The sequence below is a fragment of the Mirounga angustirostris genome, unplaced genomic scaffold (genome assembly GCF_029215605.1).
Source record: "Mirounga angustirostris isolate CCGP_5_RB_7025 unplaced genomic scaffold, mMirAng1.0.hap1 SCAF_6, whole genome shotgun sequence".
Classification (NCBI taxonomy): Eukaryota; Metazoa; Chordata; class Mammalia; order Carnivora; family Phocidae; genus Mirounga; species Mirounga angustirostris.
Genome location: NW_026991714.1, coordinates 15,070,759 through 15,087,216, shown reverse-complemented (window position 1 = coordinate 15,087,216; position 16,458 = coordinate 15,070,759). Strand labels below are relative to the sequence as shown.

The following is a 16,458-nucleotide window of genomic DNA, read 5'->3' as shown; positions in this document are numbered from 1 at the left end:
TCCCCAAAATCACAATGCTAGGTAGAGGAAAAATCAGAATTAAAAGCTAAAGTGTGGTATTTTGCCAGACACATGGGAGAAGCTCAGTTAATATTTATGGAGGTGTACTAAAACTTATGTCCATCCTCTGATTTTTTTTTTCCATGATGCTCTGCTATCAAAATTTCCTTAGTAAAATTTAATGTATCTATGAGATTAGTAGAGTTCTTACATTTCTTTGTGTGCATTTTAAAATGTGTATGATTTGTCCTTTTTCTCTGATAGACAAAGGAACAAGGCCTCCTTTCTACAGCTCAGCCAGTAATCAAAGGCTTTCTTCACCTGCATTGTTGTTGGTAAAAACTTCTGCTTAAAATCCCTTTTTCCCTTTTTATACTGTTGTCCTTCTTTGTTTGGCCTAAGGGTAGATATTAAAAACTCAGTGGGTTAAGCCTCTGACTCTGCATCTCAGCTCAGGTCTGGATCTGACGGTCATGAGTTCAAGCCCCACGTAGGGCTCCATGCTGGGCATGGGGCCTACTTACAAACAAACAAACAAAACCCAAAAAACTAAATTCCCTTATGAAATTTTGGAACAAGTCTTCACCTATTGATGTGTTTCTATAAAAAGTTTGGAAAGGACCCCTAAGGTCATTGATATTGCCAAAAAATAACAAAATGTATATGAATTTGTATTAGTCCAGCAGGTGAATGTCGTATATCCAAATTCTAGCTCAGAGTGTCACCCACTAACCATGTGCCAGACCCCGTGTCTCTATTGGCTCTCTCGTTTTTCAAAAACCTCACAAGGTACGTTCTATCTTCAGTCCCATGTTCACAAATAAATAGGCTGACGGTCTTAGAGGTTATGTAAATTGCCCAGGTCCAGGAGGTGGTAGAGCCAGGAGCTGGTAGAGCTGGAATCTAGGTCCACCTGACCCCACAGCTTGACTCTTACTGTCTCTAGCAACAATGGGTAATGATGATTTGGTCCTCATTCTATACCACATGGCATGCTGAACACTTAAAATGCAGTTTCTTACTGGATATTCACAACATTTCATTTGCAAATACTACTGTTGCTACCATCATTTTACAGATGATGAAAGGAAAGATCAGAAAGGTTTAAATAACCTTAAAAAAAAAAAAATAGGCAAAGTGGGATGCCTGGTGGCTCAGTCAGTTAAGCGTCTGCCTTCAGCTCAGGTCATGATCCCAGGGTCCTGGGATAGAGCCCCATGTTGGGCTCTCTGCTCAGCGGGTAGCCTGCTTCTCCCTCTTCTTCTGCCTGCCTCTCCCCCTGCTTGTACTCTCTCTGTGTCAAATAAATAAATAAAATCTTTAAAAAAAGAGGCAAAGTGAAAAGCATTGTTTTTGGCATGAAATAGCTACACTAGCCCTCCATGCTTCCTTGATTCATCTATATTTTGGCTGGGGAATATAATGCTGTGTATATATAAATGTGGGTACCTTGCTCTCATCTACAAGAGTCAAAGAAAAATACTTGAGTTGTCAAGGTGAAACCCATCATACCAATAAACAGCAGAAAGCCCTTCAATCCTTCGATCAGTGAATTCTATACCTAAATAAAATAATTACTGCTTTCATAAAATGTCTCTGTTTGCCACTGACAGAGAGTAAACCGAATCAGTATGTCCTGCAATAGCCTTTAAGTAACCAAGGAGAGAGATCAAAATAAAAATAAATCTTGACCAGATTTATAGGTGCACGTTGATTAGTTCTTGTTTTTTCCTTCAAATAAGCAATACCTGAAAAAAATGAAAAGGGAATGTTGAGACCAGATATCTTGTAATAGATGGGTTTTTGCTGACATGCAGTATGGCATAATGCTGAAAAACTAATGCTGGCCCATCATTCCTGAGGCTTACCAGCAAAGTAGAGCCCAGAAAAAGAAAAGGGAATTTTTTTCAGGATGTGGAATGGTGCAACCCCTTGGATTTGAACAAACTATCATTTTTTTTTTTAACTGTACTTCTTGAAGTTTTATTATGTTGTGGGATTCTGTCATTTTCTCCATATAAACAACTGTTCATTTCAAACAGTAACAGTTTTTTGACTCAAAAATTCTAGGGATGCCTGGGTGGCTCACTAAGTTAAGCGCCTGCCTTCGGCTCAGGTCATGATCCCGGGGTCCTGAGATCGAGTCCCACATTGGGCTCCAGGAGCCTGCTTCTCCCTCAGCCTGCAGCTCTCCCCGCTTGTGCTCTCTCTCTCTCTGACAAATAAATAAATAAAATCTTTAAAAAAAATTATAATGTTATAATCAAATGTAGTTCATTCAGACATAATTCTGGTACTGGCTAACGAGAAGGCATAGGTTGTAAGAATTTAATTATGCACAATGTGATGCAACTGGGATCGTTTGCCCACTAAGCCACCACTTCCCTTTGGCACCCTACATCATTAGTAGAAACACCAGTCAATAAAACTAGGGATTATTGTTTTTAAAAGAGTAAAGTCTCATTTTTCTATAAACCACCCTTTTCATGAAACTTCTTTATTTCCCTCAGGCAGCACTTTACCTAAGATGTATTTGGCTAGTTAAATAAAAATACCTGTTAAAGGAAAGAAGGTTCCCATCAAAGCTGTTGAAATCTGATTTCATTTCACATTCTATAACTAATGTTGTTTTTTGTTTAAATAGATTTTGTCTGTCAATTTCCAGGCCTGCTGTGCCATCAGGCTGTATGGACTGCTGTGGTCAACACGGGGGTTGTAGCAGCAAATTTTATTATGGACTGGTAATTGAATTGAACAGGTTTACATTTGAACAGATTTACTACATCATGATCTCTGACATACTGCATGGGACCGAAATCCCTCTCCATCCATAAAGATACATTTAAGACAGTATCATTCTCTCCAGGCTGAGGAGGCAAGTCTTGAGCCAAGGAGATGGCCAAACATAATTGTGTATTTATATGCAGGGTGTAATGCAATATCTCACTGCATTTTTAAGTATGAAAGAAAAGGATATTCCGTATTTACTCATAGCCATCCTTTTGGGGGGAGGGGCTTAGAGAACTGGCATTTTTCCATCAAAGTGGGCATAAGGAAGTAAAGGAAAATAAATTATTATTTGAGTATTCCAGTATTATTATTTGAGTATTTCAGCAAGTACAGCAGCAAGTCCCTTGAAAACAGACCCTATAAAGGCTTGATAACAGCAACTGAGGAGGTGTGAATTACAGATAAGCACCAGCCCATTTCTTTCACCAACAATGTTTAATTAAACACAGTTCACACCTCCTCAGGCACTCTAACCATCCTTCAGGATCGCTCCTGCTTAAAAACCACAATGGGGAAATTATTTAGGGGAAAATTTATTTTTTGTTTTCACTTCGTCCATAAACCTGGAAGTGCAAAGAGTTGAATAAATCGTAGTAGTAAAATTAAACTAGTCAAAAAATTCTATCAACCTGTAAATGGAGACATAGCTCCATGTACTTTAGTTTTTGAAAATAAAATCCACATCTAGGACACATCTATTTCAAGTGCTAATTGATATATTCATTTTATAACCCACTTTAAAAAAATAGATTTGCTCTTTGAAAATTATTCCTCAACTCCCAACTTTTAATTAACGCTTTTTGAATGAGCTTAAGTTCAGTGTGAGTCTCTACAGCTCAACTCAGTGGCAATATAATGACCAAAAATGGACCATCAGTTACTTATCATGTTATTGTGAACTAGGTTTTTGTTTGTTACTCTGCTATAGGATTTAAGGCAATTACGAAGATAAAGTTTCAACCTCAAAAGGAGTAAGCTCAAAGGAAAATTCCTTGTCCTGTGGGTTGGGACATTATGGTTGGGTTTTTATATGTATTTTTTCCTTTGTCAAAACTCTCCCACTGGCATTTCCATGTCAGTTTCCTCTAGCAAGAACAACCACATCCAACTTCCTCACTGCGGCACTGCTGAAGCCTAGAATGGTACCTGGCACATGGGAGAAACTTAATAAATACTTAGCAAGTGCATTCTAAATGTAAGATATATCAACTATGAAAAATCCTAATGGTGCCAAAGGCTATACAGCAAAAAGGGCAAGTACCCCCCTCCTCATTGTATTCATAGTGTCACACTGTCCCCCATCTTTATTTATCCCTCCTTCCACTTCTCCATGTATATCCCATCACGATGCACATCTCCCTTCTACCATTCTTCCTCTTTCTTCTCTCTACAGATATTTTAATATGAATTATTAAAATATAAATTTTTATAAATTTTTAAATTTAATATAAATAGATATTCTTATATAAAAATAAACTCATATATACATTGAATCATACTACTAGGGAACTTGTACTTTATTTTTTTTTTTACTTGACAATACATCTTGCGTCATGTTTTCATAAGGCTTTAATCATAAAGTTATACACTCTTTGTTTATAGCTTCCTCCCCCCACCCCACCTCCCCACTCCCGCCCCAGAGGAAGAGGAGAGTGAAAGATGAGGAGAATTTGAGAGTCTTCTTTGTTCCTAGTCAAATGAGGGGTTAGTTCTTAGTGATCTAGTAAAGGGCGGAGAAATATGGCATGAATTCCACATACCCAAATATAACTGATCCACTCCTCTTCCTATGACATTGTTCACAGTAAAAATCTTGCATTAAGAACAAACCAGGAAAAATTATGAGATCTAGGAATGCCATACCTAATTGAAGCTCTGGTTTGTTCTCAGGGAATAAACACTTAGATCTATTTGGATTTAGAAGTTAAAAAGTCAGGGATCTCCAGTAACAGCAAATACATAAACTAATAGGGCCAACCCCGAGAACAAAGTAACAGAAGCAATACATTTAAATGTAATTTACCTAATTTCTTTCAAACTTTGATTACCACATTTTCATTTTGTTACTTTATAAAATTATCATATTTATTTTAAACCCTGGCAAGTTTTCTGAAGAGACAAAGATGGTAAAATCTAAAACTGTAAAAAAAAAAAACAACACACATTTACAAAAACACACACATAGAGATGCATTTAAAAACAAAAACAAAAACAGATCTAGGCTTTCCAAAGAAAAGAATAATTTCTCTCTAGCCACAAGCTAAAATGTTAGTTTCATTGGACATGCTGACATATACAAATATTTCAGGACCTTGGATATGGGTGGAAGAAGTCAATGAATTCTAGAATCTGACTCTGTGTTCAGTTCTGGGCTCTACCACTTGTGAGCTGTGTGAGCTCAGGGCGTAACTGAATCCATGGTCACTGTTATTATTTTGTGTTTGTTGGCGTTATCCCTAAGTGAAAGCAACAATTTCAGTATCATTATTAAAAGTTCTTTATAATAGAACATAAGTCCAAAAGGTAAGATTGGAAAAAAATACAGCCTAATACTAATTTTTTTAAAAAAGTGGTAACAATATGAAATGATGGGTGTGTTAATTAGCTTGACTGTGGCAATTATCTTACAATACATATGTATATCAAAACATCAAGTCATACACCTTAAATATTCACAATTTTTATTTGTCAATTACATCTCAGTAACAATGGAGGGGAAGATCTCCCTGCAAACTTAGAAATAAGAAACACAAAAAGACAAGGACCAGCCTCTTGGTGTCCTTTGTCCTCTTCCTTCTGCAACTCGTAAAGAGGAAAAGAATCAGAACGACCAAGCATACCTGGTGGGTTTAGCTGCACATCAGATGTTTCCTACCTTGTCCCTTCCTGTTGATATCAAGCAGTTAGCCAGGACATATCAGAAAACTCAGGCGTAAAGATGTATTCTGCCATCAGATTCAGAGTGCTTACTGTGACCCCATCTTTTCCCAGTTTCTCTAGCCCTTCCCCCATTCCCAACCTAAAACACAGAGTCCCCAGCAACATGCCTTACCTTCTTTCAGCATGCCCACTTTTAAACACTTCATGAAGCGGCAAGCCTGGCAGGATTTACGTCTGCGCTTTGTGATTTCACATTCATTTGTGGCAGGGCAGCTATATTCTATATTACCTAAAACACAGAGTTCAAAGAAAAACAGTTAGATTTGCAAGACCCAGGAAGTGTGAGCATCCCAAAGGCAATGCCCACTCTGTTACTTCTGCCTCCCCTCTCAGAAAAAATGTCACATAAGATTCATTAGGATGTCACAAATGTCATGAAGCTGGATGCTCTGTGGCAACCACTTAAGATGCACTGAATAGGGGCGCCTGGGTGGCTCAATCAGTGAAGAGCCCGACTCTTGATTTTGGTTCAAATCATGATCTCCAAATCTTGAGATGGAGCCCCATGCTTAAGATTCTCTCTCCCTCTGCCCCTCCCCCTGCCACTTTCTCTCTCTTAAAAAAAAAAAAAATGCACTGAATAATTGGAAGATACATGGTAAAGTATCTCAAAAGATTAAGTTTAAAGTTAGTCTTTAAGACATTATGCTTAGTCTACCCATGCACAATAACAATCTTCCAGAATTTGAGAACCCAAAAGAAATTTCAAAGCAAATTATTTCCATAAAAGCATGAACATCAAAATCATATTTTTGTATCATCAATCCTGGATTTCTTTTGGTTACTAATGTTCCAGTATATCAGGCTTATTGTCTTTCTGACACTAAACAGCATAAACCCCACTGTGAAAAATGATCAGCAGGCGCATCTGGGGCCTTACAGTAAGCTCCTAGATGGCAGGGACCGAAATGACATGGCTCTCGTGTCCACGTTTACCCGGGCCTTACAACACAGTTCTCTGCTTAGTAAATGCTTATTGAGGAGGAGGAGGAGGATGACGATGATGACGGTCATCATCATGGTTGTTACATTATTTGCATAATGAATTCCAAACACTCAAGCTCCATGCACGTGTTATAAATAAAAATAAACTGCTACGAAACTATATGTTTAATGTCAGAGTTGACATTACTTATGGTCCTACTTACACATTTGAAGCAATAAATATGTAGCCAGAAGAAGATCCGAACTTTAACTCAAAATTTTTTTTCAATTAATGCCAATGATAGTGTGTGGGATGTGCTCTGGAGCTGCCTACAGCTTTGTAAAGAAGCTGCCTTTAAAATAAAGCCTCTCTCCCCTATCAGCTCTGTCACATAGTGCTTGAAGGTCTTTCCTTACTTCCTAACCCTTTCCCCTTGTGATTAAGTGCATTAGTATCTTAATGAAAATGCATTCTCTTTATTGCCCTCTTGGGAAGGGGGAGGTCATCACACCAAATGCATAAATTGTCATCAGAGACGGTCCGAGCATAATTGCAATTTTGCTGCTCTGTGTTCGCAATACTCAGGGTCCATCCAAGTCCCCTGAAACATGCGCAGAGTCTAGTAATTAGCATAGAGTCTGCCTGGGACCACAGCATTGATGAAATATTTCAGAGTTAATCACACTTTGTAAACACTGATTTATATTGACTACCTTTCTCCAGACTGATGTCTCCTCATTAAATATCACATTAGTGGATTGCTGGATTGTACAAAGACTCAACTACTCAGCAACTGCTAATTCAACAGGAAGTAATACCTAACCACTTATAACTACTGAAAACTGGTTAAGTACGCATGACTAAAATATACATATAAAAAAAAACTGTGTATTATAACTTGAGATAAGCCTATCAAAATTATTTGGCTCAATTAGCATTCTAACTCAGGGCATTTATAATAATAAAAGCAACTACTTTTTAATGTAAGAGGTTAAAAAATAAGAGTAATATTAACTACATCAACAGAGGCACACACCATCACCTTCTTCAGAGATATTACTAACACCCAGAAAATCAAGGATAAGTCAAAGGAACCAGCCTGGCTGGATCATGGCTGAGAATAAAAGGATTTAGATTCTGAACTTTAGATGAACCATTTTTCACTGCTGAGTTTCTTTAACCATCACTGAAAATGTATTTTGCATCCAGGGAGTATTGCTAGTAACTTCCTAGAGGTTAATTAGTATTCTAATACCAGAACCTTCCACTCTACTTACCTCTTCCTATACTTACTTAAAAAGAAATTCAGTCTTTGCTTTCTTAGAAAGAGATGAACAATAACTAATTAGGAAAAAAAAAATGGTTTCCAAACAGCATTTCTTGCCCCTTTTTGCCAGAAAAGTCAGTATGAAGTCCTCACTTTGCTTACTTTCCAGTACTAAAGCATGACCCACATTTTAACCCAATGCTAGAAACTTCTACCAGGGTGACCCACCATCTCCCTCCCACCCCCACAAAAACAATCATCTTTCATTTCAAACTGGATCCTCTTCCTCCAAAAATTCTATCCTCATCTTCCACGAGAACACACTTCTGACAGGAACCTCAATCAGGCATGTGTGAGCTCACACCTGGACTATGGCAGTTCTCCCCTACCTGGGCATTGTGCCTCCATTCTGTCCCCCTGAATCCATGCTGCCTACCTCTTCCTAAGACTGCTTAATTTAAAAATAAAATACCTTAATTGAAAAAAAAAATCACTACACTTCTATGGCCTCTTGAATTAAATACAGAATATTAGATTAGCAAACAAAATCGCCATTCCAATATGACTCCCATCTACTTATCCAGCAATATTACAATTATTACCTTATATGAACTTTCTGATGCAGCCAAGTCAATTTATTCATTTTTTGCTGTGTCCTTCAGACTTCCCTCTGAGAATGATCCATCTTTGCCCCTCTTTTCTTCTTAAAATTACTTCTAAGGCTCACTGTTCAACTCAAATTCCATTCAAATCTTTCATGAAAACCTCTCAGACCATCATAGCAGAAAATGACTTCTTGGTTCTCATATCTTTTCATGTACTCTCATCACATACAGACATGCTGAATTTTTTCATACCTTTTTTGCATGCATATTACCCATTAGATGGTAAGATCCTGGAGGCAAGGACCATTTCTTATGCAGTAGAAAAATCTTCTTCCAAAAGTAGTAAATAAGTAAAATAGTATGCTTCATAAAAACTTGTATTTTCTTGATACCTCAATGTCATTGTTATGAACACCAACTATGGTGCTGTAACGTAGTAATGTCCACAAGGTCAAGTGAGCTAGATGTCCCATCAGGAAGCAATATTAAGACCACTAGGAAAACCATTTCACAAATTAAAAAAAAAAGTATTAGGAAACCTAATTAATTTTTCAAAACCTTAAAAAGTAGCTTTGACAAAAATGGAAATGAATGGTAAAACAGAAAGAGATCATTGAGGGGAAAACCAAAAAAAAAAAAAATACTAAGGCTTCTGGGGAGCACAATGTGAAAAGAAAAAAAATGAATGTGAGAGACTTTAAAGGAAATAAAGTGCATCTTGATATGAACAGGATAAGAATAAAAGGAAAATAAAACATGAAAATGTTTTAAAACATGAACAGACAGATGGCACTAAAAGGGTTAAATTTTATCTTGTTATAGTACTTAGTATTACTTAGAAAGTAGATGCTCTCAGAACTGGAGCCACACTGGAGAAAATATTTAGGAGCGATTCAATGATAATAGCTAAATCTATGAATGACTCGTCTAAGAATGACTGTGTAAGGATTTTTAAATTTCTTCAAAAAACAGAAGGAAAATTGTACAATTACCACATGAGAGCTTCAGATCACATATAAAGAAGTACTCTAGTTCCCTTTCTAACCATTACATTCTGAATTCTTCAATGACAAAGGGAAACATAAAGGCAGAGAAATTTTTAATAGTGCCTCAGAATGAACTCTTGAGGGAGAGGCTCTGTCTTATTCATTGCTAGATTCTTGGTGCTGATCCATGAACCTGCAATTTTGGATCATGGGCTGGGTTGGGATAGAAAGAGGTAGTTCCTGCTCTTGAGAAGTCCACAGGTCTTACAGAGGAGATAAGACATGTAAGCGAATAACAATACAATTTAGTGTGGGGGGGGCAGTGGTTCTGGAATCATGACTAGCATGCACGCACACACATATGCATTCCCACAAATGCAGAGATTATGCCTGAGAAAGTCAATGAATTCTCAATCTAGAAGTGAATGACTGAACTATGCTGTGAAAAATGGATAAATAACTATATTGGGGTAGAGGAATCTTCCCAAAGCTATTGGCAACAAAACATGTTTTGTAAAAATTTCACTGTGAATGGATGGAAATTATAGCAGTCCTGAATGTTTTCACAATTGATATATTTTCAGCTTAAGTGTATAGAAATTGTTTACGATGAATCAGGAATCCTTCAGCCAAATTTCCATAAATTAGTCTTGACATACATGAGTGATAACCTCTATTTCACTAAGTAATACTGGTTTATATCTTGAAAAACAAATCAACATTATTGTAAAGAACTTATTTGCTGGAGGAAAACCTCTAATTTCAAAGCCCTCCCATTGAGTTACTTGGTTCATGGTTGTTGGCTATGATCGCCCACCCAACAAAGCCTTTGATCTGTGTTAGAGTCTACACAGATTCTGCCCTTGAAATACCTTCCCTGGTGCTTTTTTTATGAAACAACAACAACAACAACAAACCATTTTATCCTAAAAATGTGCTGCCCCAAGCACCTGGATAATAATGTTCCATCTATTTTGGTAATGGCTCAAAGACCAGTAGACCACATGATCTCTATGGGGCACTTGTTTTCCTTCAATTCATGGAAAGTGGAAACTCAACAAAAATATTTCCAATAGCAACTATGGGCACCTGAAATATGAACACTGGACAGTCAATCAGGAGGATGCAGAAGTTATTGTTCACAAGCAAGGATTCTCATTTCAGACACAGAGTTTTCTTGGCTTACAGCTTGCTATTTCCTGGGACACATTTGTTAGAGGGCACCAGGGACTGAATTGGGCGGCTACTGAGGACACAGCTGGAATTTTCCCAGTTTTGTCAAGAGCTGGGGAAGTGAGCTCTGTTGCAGAGGGAACCAAATCAACATGGAAGCTCTGGGTTTTTAAACCAGGCTGACAAGAATGATAGAGCAATTTATAATATCTCCTGGCAGCTTTCAGAAAGTCCTGGGCTCTGATTACTTATTTCAGAGTCTTTTGTACAATTAGTTTGTAGGCAATATAATTTTCTCACTTACCGCTTAATAGAATCTTGCAGCTAGCTGGCGGATAGAATAACAGGGTGTATGTAAAACTCCAGCCTGGAGTGCCAGTGGATAATTTGTATATTCCTTTCAGTCACTTAATGGACTTTTACAGTTTGGCAGTGAAAGGGCTGAATGATGTAAATTAGCATGGCATCTCAAAATAAAAATATATGTCAAATCCTTACTCCCAACTCACGTCACTCATACACAGTAATGGTGCATTTGGCTTTACGTAGTTCCTAAGAGTTGTCCTCTTTTTCACACATACAGACATCCTAATTGTAAAACCCATTTGAAACCATTTGTATATTTCCCCCAGTTGTTTTAATTTTATTAACAGAACCAAAAGGCTTGAGATGACCCACAGGGCACTCCAAGCGCGGTTTATCCAATTGTTCTCCAATATTAAGTGATTTTAAAATAATGGGATTTGCCTCGGTACACAATTACAGAGCATTAAAAACATGCAGCCAATAATCCACAGTATTTTTGTTTTACATGATCAAAAATATAAAAAAAAGACTGTTTTTTTAATACCGTTTCATAGTAAAGGTTTTTCCATACAGCAATACAACTTCCCTTTTTCTCCTTTTTTTTTCTTTCTTGTTTTTAATGCTACTTTTTTCCTCACTGCTTTCTGCCCATTCCACCTGAAATTGAAATGGTCTCTATAACTGGGATTATATAATATGGAACAATAATTGATTACATATCTCTAGCAAGAAAGTCATAGTTCTATCAGTGCACATACTTTTTAAGTTTTTTCAAAGAATCCCAAGTTAGACTTCAAAATAAGTTACCTAGGGACACTATACCTGTTCCCAAGGGATTGTTCTGACACTTTCGGAAGCTCCCTTTAGAACTGCCACTGGAGTCAATTTATAAGCTATGGGGGGGGGGGGGGGGCAGTCAAAATACATTTCATTCATATTCACCCAAAACATCTGACTGCCTTCTTTATCACAAGACATGAGGCCAAATGATGTCTGTCCACCATTAAATTTCAAATTTACCTTCAAATTTCAAAGATCTCCAGATCACTGATGACAGTCTGTGAGAATCTGCCTCAAGCTCTGAAAGACGATGCCCAAAAGTATTATAAGGAATGGCGGTGTCAGACTCCCAAAGGGGCAGCAAGGCACCTGTGACATGGAGACTGTGGCATACTGACAGGAGGAAAGGAGCGTCACATCCAGTTAATTGTCATACCCAGCTCTTGGCAAAGCAATTTCATGTACAAGATTATGCCAAAGTCGCACGTTCTTTGCCTTTTTGCTGCCCTTCTACCCTCTAAAAAATGAGCTGGAAGATAGGGTATAGAAAGTCTTTTTGGTATTTGGTTCTTTCAGGTTCTATAGGATTAAATTCTGATAATCACAAACATAGTATATAAGAGCCATAACAGTATTTTGGCACAGACTGTTGCATTTTCACACTGAAGCTCAGGCTTGGCTCCCACATGCGAATAAATGATGGCTTGTCTTAAAGGATGAGAAGATCAGAAAGAAGCCTACAAGCAGGCAGGCTCATAGACTCTGAGTAGTATCTACTGACTGCAGACCAAGACCATACACTCTGGTTTCATCTTCCAGTGAACCGTATTGGGTGGGCCACTGAGCTTATAATGGGTACCAACCATCTCCCTCTATGATACATCTAACTACAAGATTGTATCAACCTGCTGAATTAAATCAAAAATAGATTAGCAGCGGGGCACTTAGGTAGCTCAGTCCATTAAGAATCTGACTCTTGATTTCAGCTCAGGTCATGATCTCAGGGTCATGAGATCAAGCCCCACACTGGGCTCCACACTGACCATGGAACCTGCTTAAGATTCTCTCTCTCCCTCCCCCATCAACTCATATGCTCTCTCTCTAAAAAAAAATTAATTAATTAAAAAATAAAAAATAGACTAGAAGGAAAACAGTGTTGTAAAATGAGGGGGGGGTTATTTAGCCTTGATACTTTTTTCCAGTTTAAACAAAACATATCCTACCTTAGTTTCCCCCAAGTTTGTAAACATGGACATTCCTTTATTGCCTTATTCCACAACTATTGACTCAACACTAGGCACTGTGCATATTCATCTCAAATAAAAGGTGGAAAAAATTATTGTATGCCCATTGCATGTCCTTCCTTAACATACTACCTTGTATAGGGTTTAGAAAGACACCTGGAAATGAACGAGTGAAGGCAGAGGAGGAGAGGAGAAGGAGAAGAGAAATGGTAGATGAAGGTCCAAATTATAGCTCTGCCATTCATTAGCCATGTGAACTTGAACTAGTTACTTTACCTTTACTACTCTCGGATTACTAAAATATAAAAAAGGAACAATCATATGAACTTTATAGCACTGTAACAATTATATGAACTATAAGTATTAAAATCATAGATCATGTTCACCCTTCTGAGAACAAAAGGGAGAGACACTGTAAGATTTCATCAATTACTAAATACCTTCACTCTAAGACCTAAATCTGGAGTTTGGGAATATTACAAAATAAGTGTGAAAATGAATATGCCATTCACCCAGAGAAACTGAAGGACAATTTTGCCTTGCCAACAACTCCAGCGTGCATGGCTATATTTTACACATACTAGGAGGAGAGGAAGAAAGATAACTCAAGTCATTTTTTTAAAGCACCAAATTGTCTAAGAAGTGAATTTCTGAGGGGCGCCTGGGTGGCTCAGTTGGTTAAGCGACTGCCTTTGGCTCAGGTCATGATCCTGGAGTCCCGGGATCAAGTCCCGCATCGGGCTCCCTGCTCAGCGGGGAGTCTGCTTCTCCCTCTGACCCTCCCCCATCTCATGCTCTCTCTCTCTCTCTCTCATTCTCTCTCTCAAATAAATAAATAAAATCTTTAAAAAAAAAAAAGAAGTGAATTTCTGAGACATCAACCAGCAACATCTCCTTGTGAGCATTTCCTGTCACTACACTGGAGCTTATAAACTGCGTATCATTGGGTGTAACCTGATTATAATGGAAGGTAAAGGATTTGCAAAGATCTTCAAAATCCCACCTCAGTCTTATCCTTCCCACAGTCTCAGGTCAATTTCTAACCCTATCCAAAGCCCACTCCCACCTTGTCTGACATGTACCCTGAATTACTACAAATTCCTAGAAAGCAGCATTCTTTCCTGCTGGTCCTCTTCATGTGCCTCCTTTATCGTGTCTTCAACGAAGCTTTCCAAGAGCCCACAAGACCGTGTCCTTATGGGTGTAACTAACTCATCTCACACTCGTCTTCAGGTGGGTCCTTCTCTTAGAACTCAACATACTTTGTGTCTACTGAATCAACCTCCTCCTGTTCCAACTGTATATTCCTTGCAGATAGGGACTTACACCCCTCAGAATCCCTTGTGTCCAAAAGAATGTGTGGTCAAGTCAATGGCCCACAAGAAGCCACTCATTACCTGTCGATTTGATTTTTAGTGATCCTATTTCTCGTTGCCTCATTTTAATATTTAGCCCCAAATTATTCATCAAAAAAAGCTAAGTATAGTCAATGAGACAGAATAAAACTGATAGGAATCTACCAACAACATATCATTGGGTATTAAGCAACACAAATTTAAAGGATATTAGACTTTGAGGAAAACCTCATTTCTAATTGGTTCAGCCTCCTCAAGATCATAGACAAGTAAATATGTACTGATTAACCTATGATCACTGGATCTTCCTTACAAAAATATGGACTAGTTTATTGGACAAAAAAAAAAAGACTAAAACTCAAATATCGGGGCACCTTGGTGGCTCAGTTGGTTAAGCGTCTGCCTTCAACTCAGTTTGTGATCTCAGGGTCCTGGGATTGAGCCCTGCATCTGGGCTCCCTTCTTCAGTGGGGAGTCTGCTTCTCCCTCTCCCTCTGCCTCTCCCCCTGCTCTTGCGCTCTCTCTCTCTCTCTCAGATAAAAAAAATAGTCTTAAAAAAAAAAAAATAAAAAAGAATAAAACTCAAATATCCTGACATCCAGTCCAACAGTCCCTAAATGTACCCATTAAAATTTGCATATGAATACCTATAGTAAACACTAAGTGTGAGGCACTACTTTATGTGTTTTACAGATATGAACCTCATTTGGCAGATGAGAGAATTAAAGCGCTGAGACAAGAGGTTACATACCCAAAATCATGTAACTAACAAGTGCCTGAGCCAGAATGCGAACCCAGGCACTCTGGTTCCAAAATCCATGCTCTTAACTATGATGCAATGCTGCTGGACTCCAATCTTTTAAAAGTAATTAACTAAGTGTTGTTTGGAATAGAAATAAAAAAATGAAATTCCTATCTTCTGAGAGTGTGCTTTGTGTAGCTGTCGTTGTTGCTATTGTTGCTGGTTGGAAAGAAAATCTTGATGCCTTGGAGCAGTAAGGTAAGGGTGGATCTTGGCATTGTCTTTTGCTGTTCTCAGACTTACGGTACAAGGGCAGCTGCGGGACAGGATAGGGTTGCTTTTGGGGAATGGAATCTCTCAACACCTCAAAAAGAAATCCCTCAACTTGTCTCTGTACCACTATGGTTTGGGGCCAGTTTAATTCCACAGAAACCAAACAGACCATGTCACCAAAGCAACAGGCATCAGGTTGTAAACAATGCATTTTAAAGATCCCAAAATAATGCTATTGTTCATGATGGGAGAAAAAAGTAATCCATACTCAGCCGGGTGTGTTCTGAAATGCACTTAAGAAGGGAATAAGTGTCTAATAAAAACACACTCACTGATGAAGATGATGGAGAATACAAATATCTCTCCATCCAGGGTAACCAGAAATTCAATGTTTTTTAGCTTTGATGTGATGACATCTTCTTGGAAAAGGCAACTAGGCCTTTTGCAGACCCTACGTGATGTGTGCAGCCACTGCATCTCAGTTTTTAAGCTTCGATGGAGTAGGGATGGTATCACAGGAGTATTTATAAAAAAGCTCAAAGAACACCACCACCACAAGAAAGATGTTACATCTGAGCTAACCATTGCCCCCAAATGTGCTGTGCTCAGTATTCAACATCAACATTCACATGTTTTTTCTCTACCTACATATTCTGAACAACTTTGATGAGTTTGCTTATCTCTTTTTTAACACATATGACTAAAAAACAGTTGGTGAACAAAATACTTTAGGTGAAAGAAAGAAATGCTAACAAAAATCTAATGCAGCCACTATTTTTTAATAGAAATGTACATTTTGCAGTGGCAGTTATCAAATAGTACAAGCAGTCCATATGGCAAGTACAGCGGCATTAGGATCATATCCTACATGACAAAGCACCTGCTGCCTCTTTCTTAATTTTTTTAAAAATTTTTAACTAATCTCTACACCCAATGTGGGGCTCAAACTCACAAGATCAAGAGTCACATGCTCTTCCAACTGAGCCACCCTGGCACTCCAAAAGCAACTGACTCTTAAATACGAATTTGATTTCAGAGCTTTCCTTGCACCTTCAACAAGTAAAAGCAAGCA

At 38.1% G+C, this 16,458-nt stretch overlaps 1 protein-coding gene across 4 annotated transcripts in view; it reads right to left on the bottom strand.

Annotated features, from left to right (window-relative positions):
- ESRRG (estrogen related receptor gamma) overlaps positions 1-16,458 on the bottom strand; it is a 568,605-nt gene that overhangs the window by 148,394 nt on the left and 403,753 nt on the right. For all 4 annotated transcript variants that reach the window (XM_054507915.2, XM_054507916.1, XM_064593871.1 and 1 more), the window contains one exon: positions 5,843-5,959. In XM_054507915.2, the coding sequence (XP_054363890.1) occupies positions 5,843-5,959 (117 nt within the window). The remainder of the gene's footprint in view (positions 1-5,842; positions 5,960-16,458) is intronic.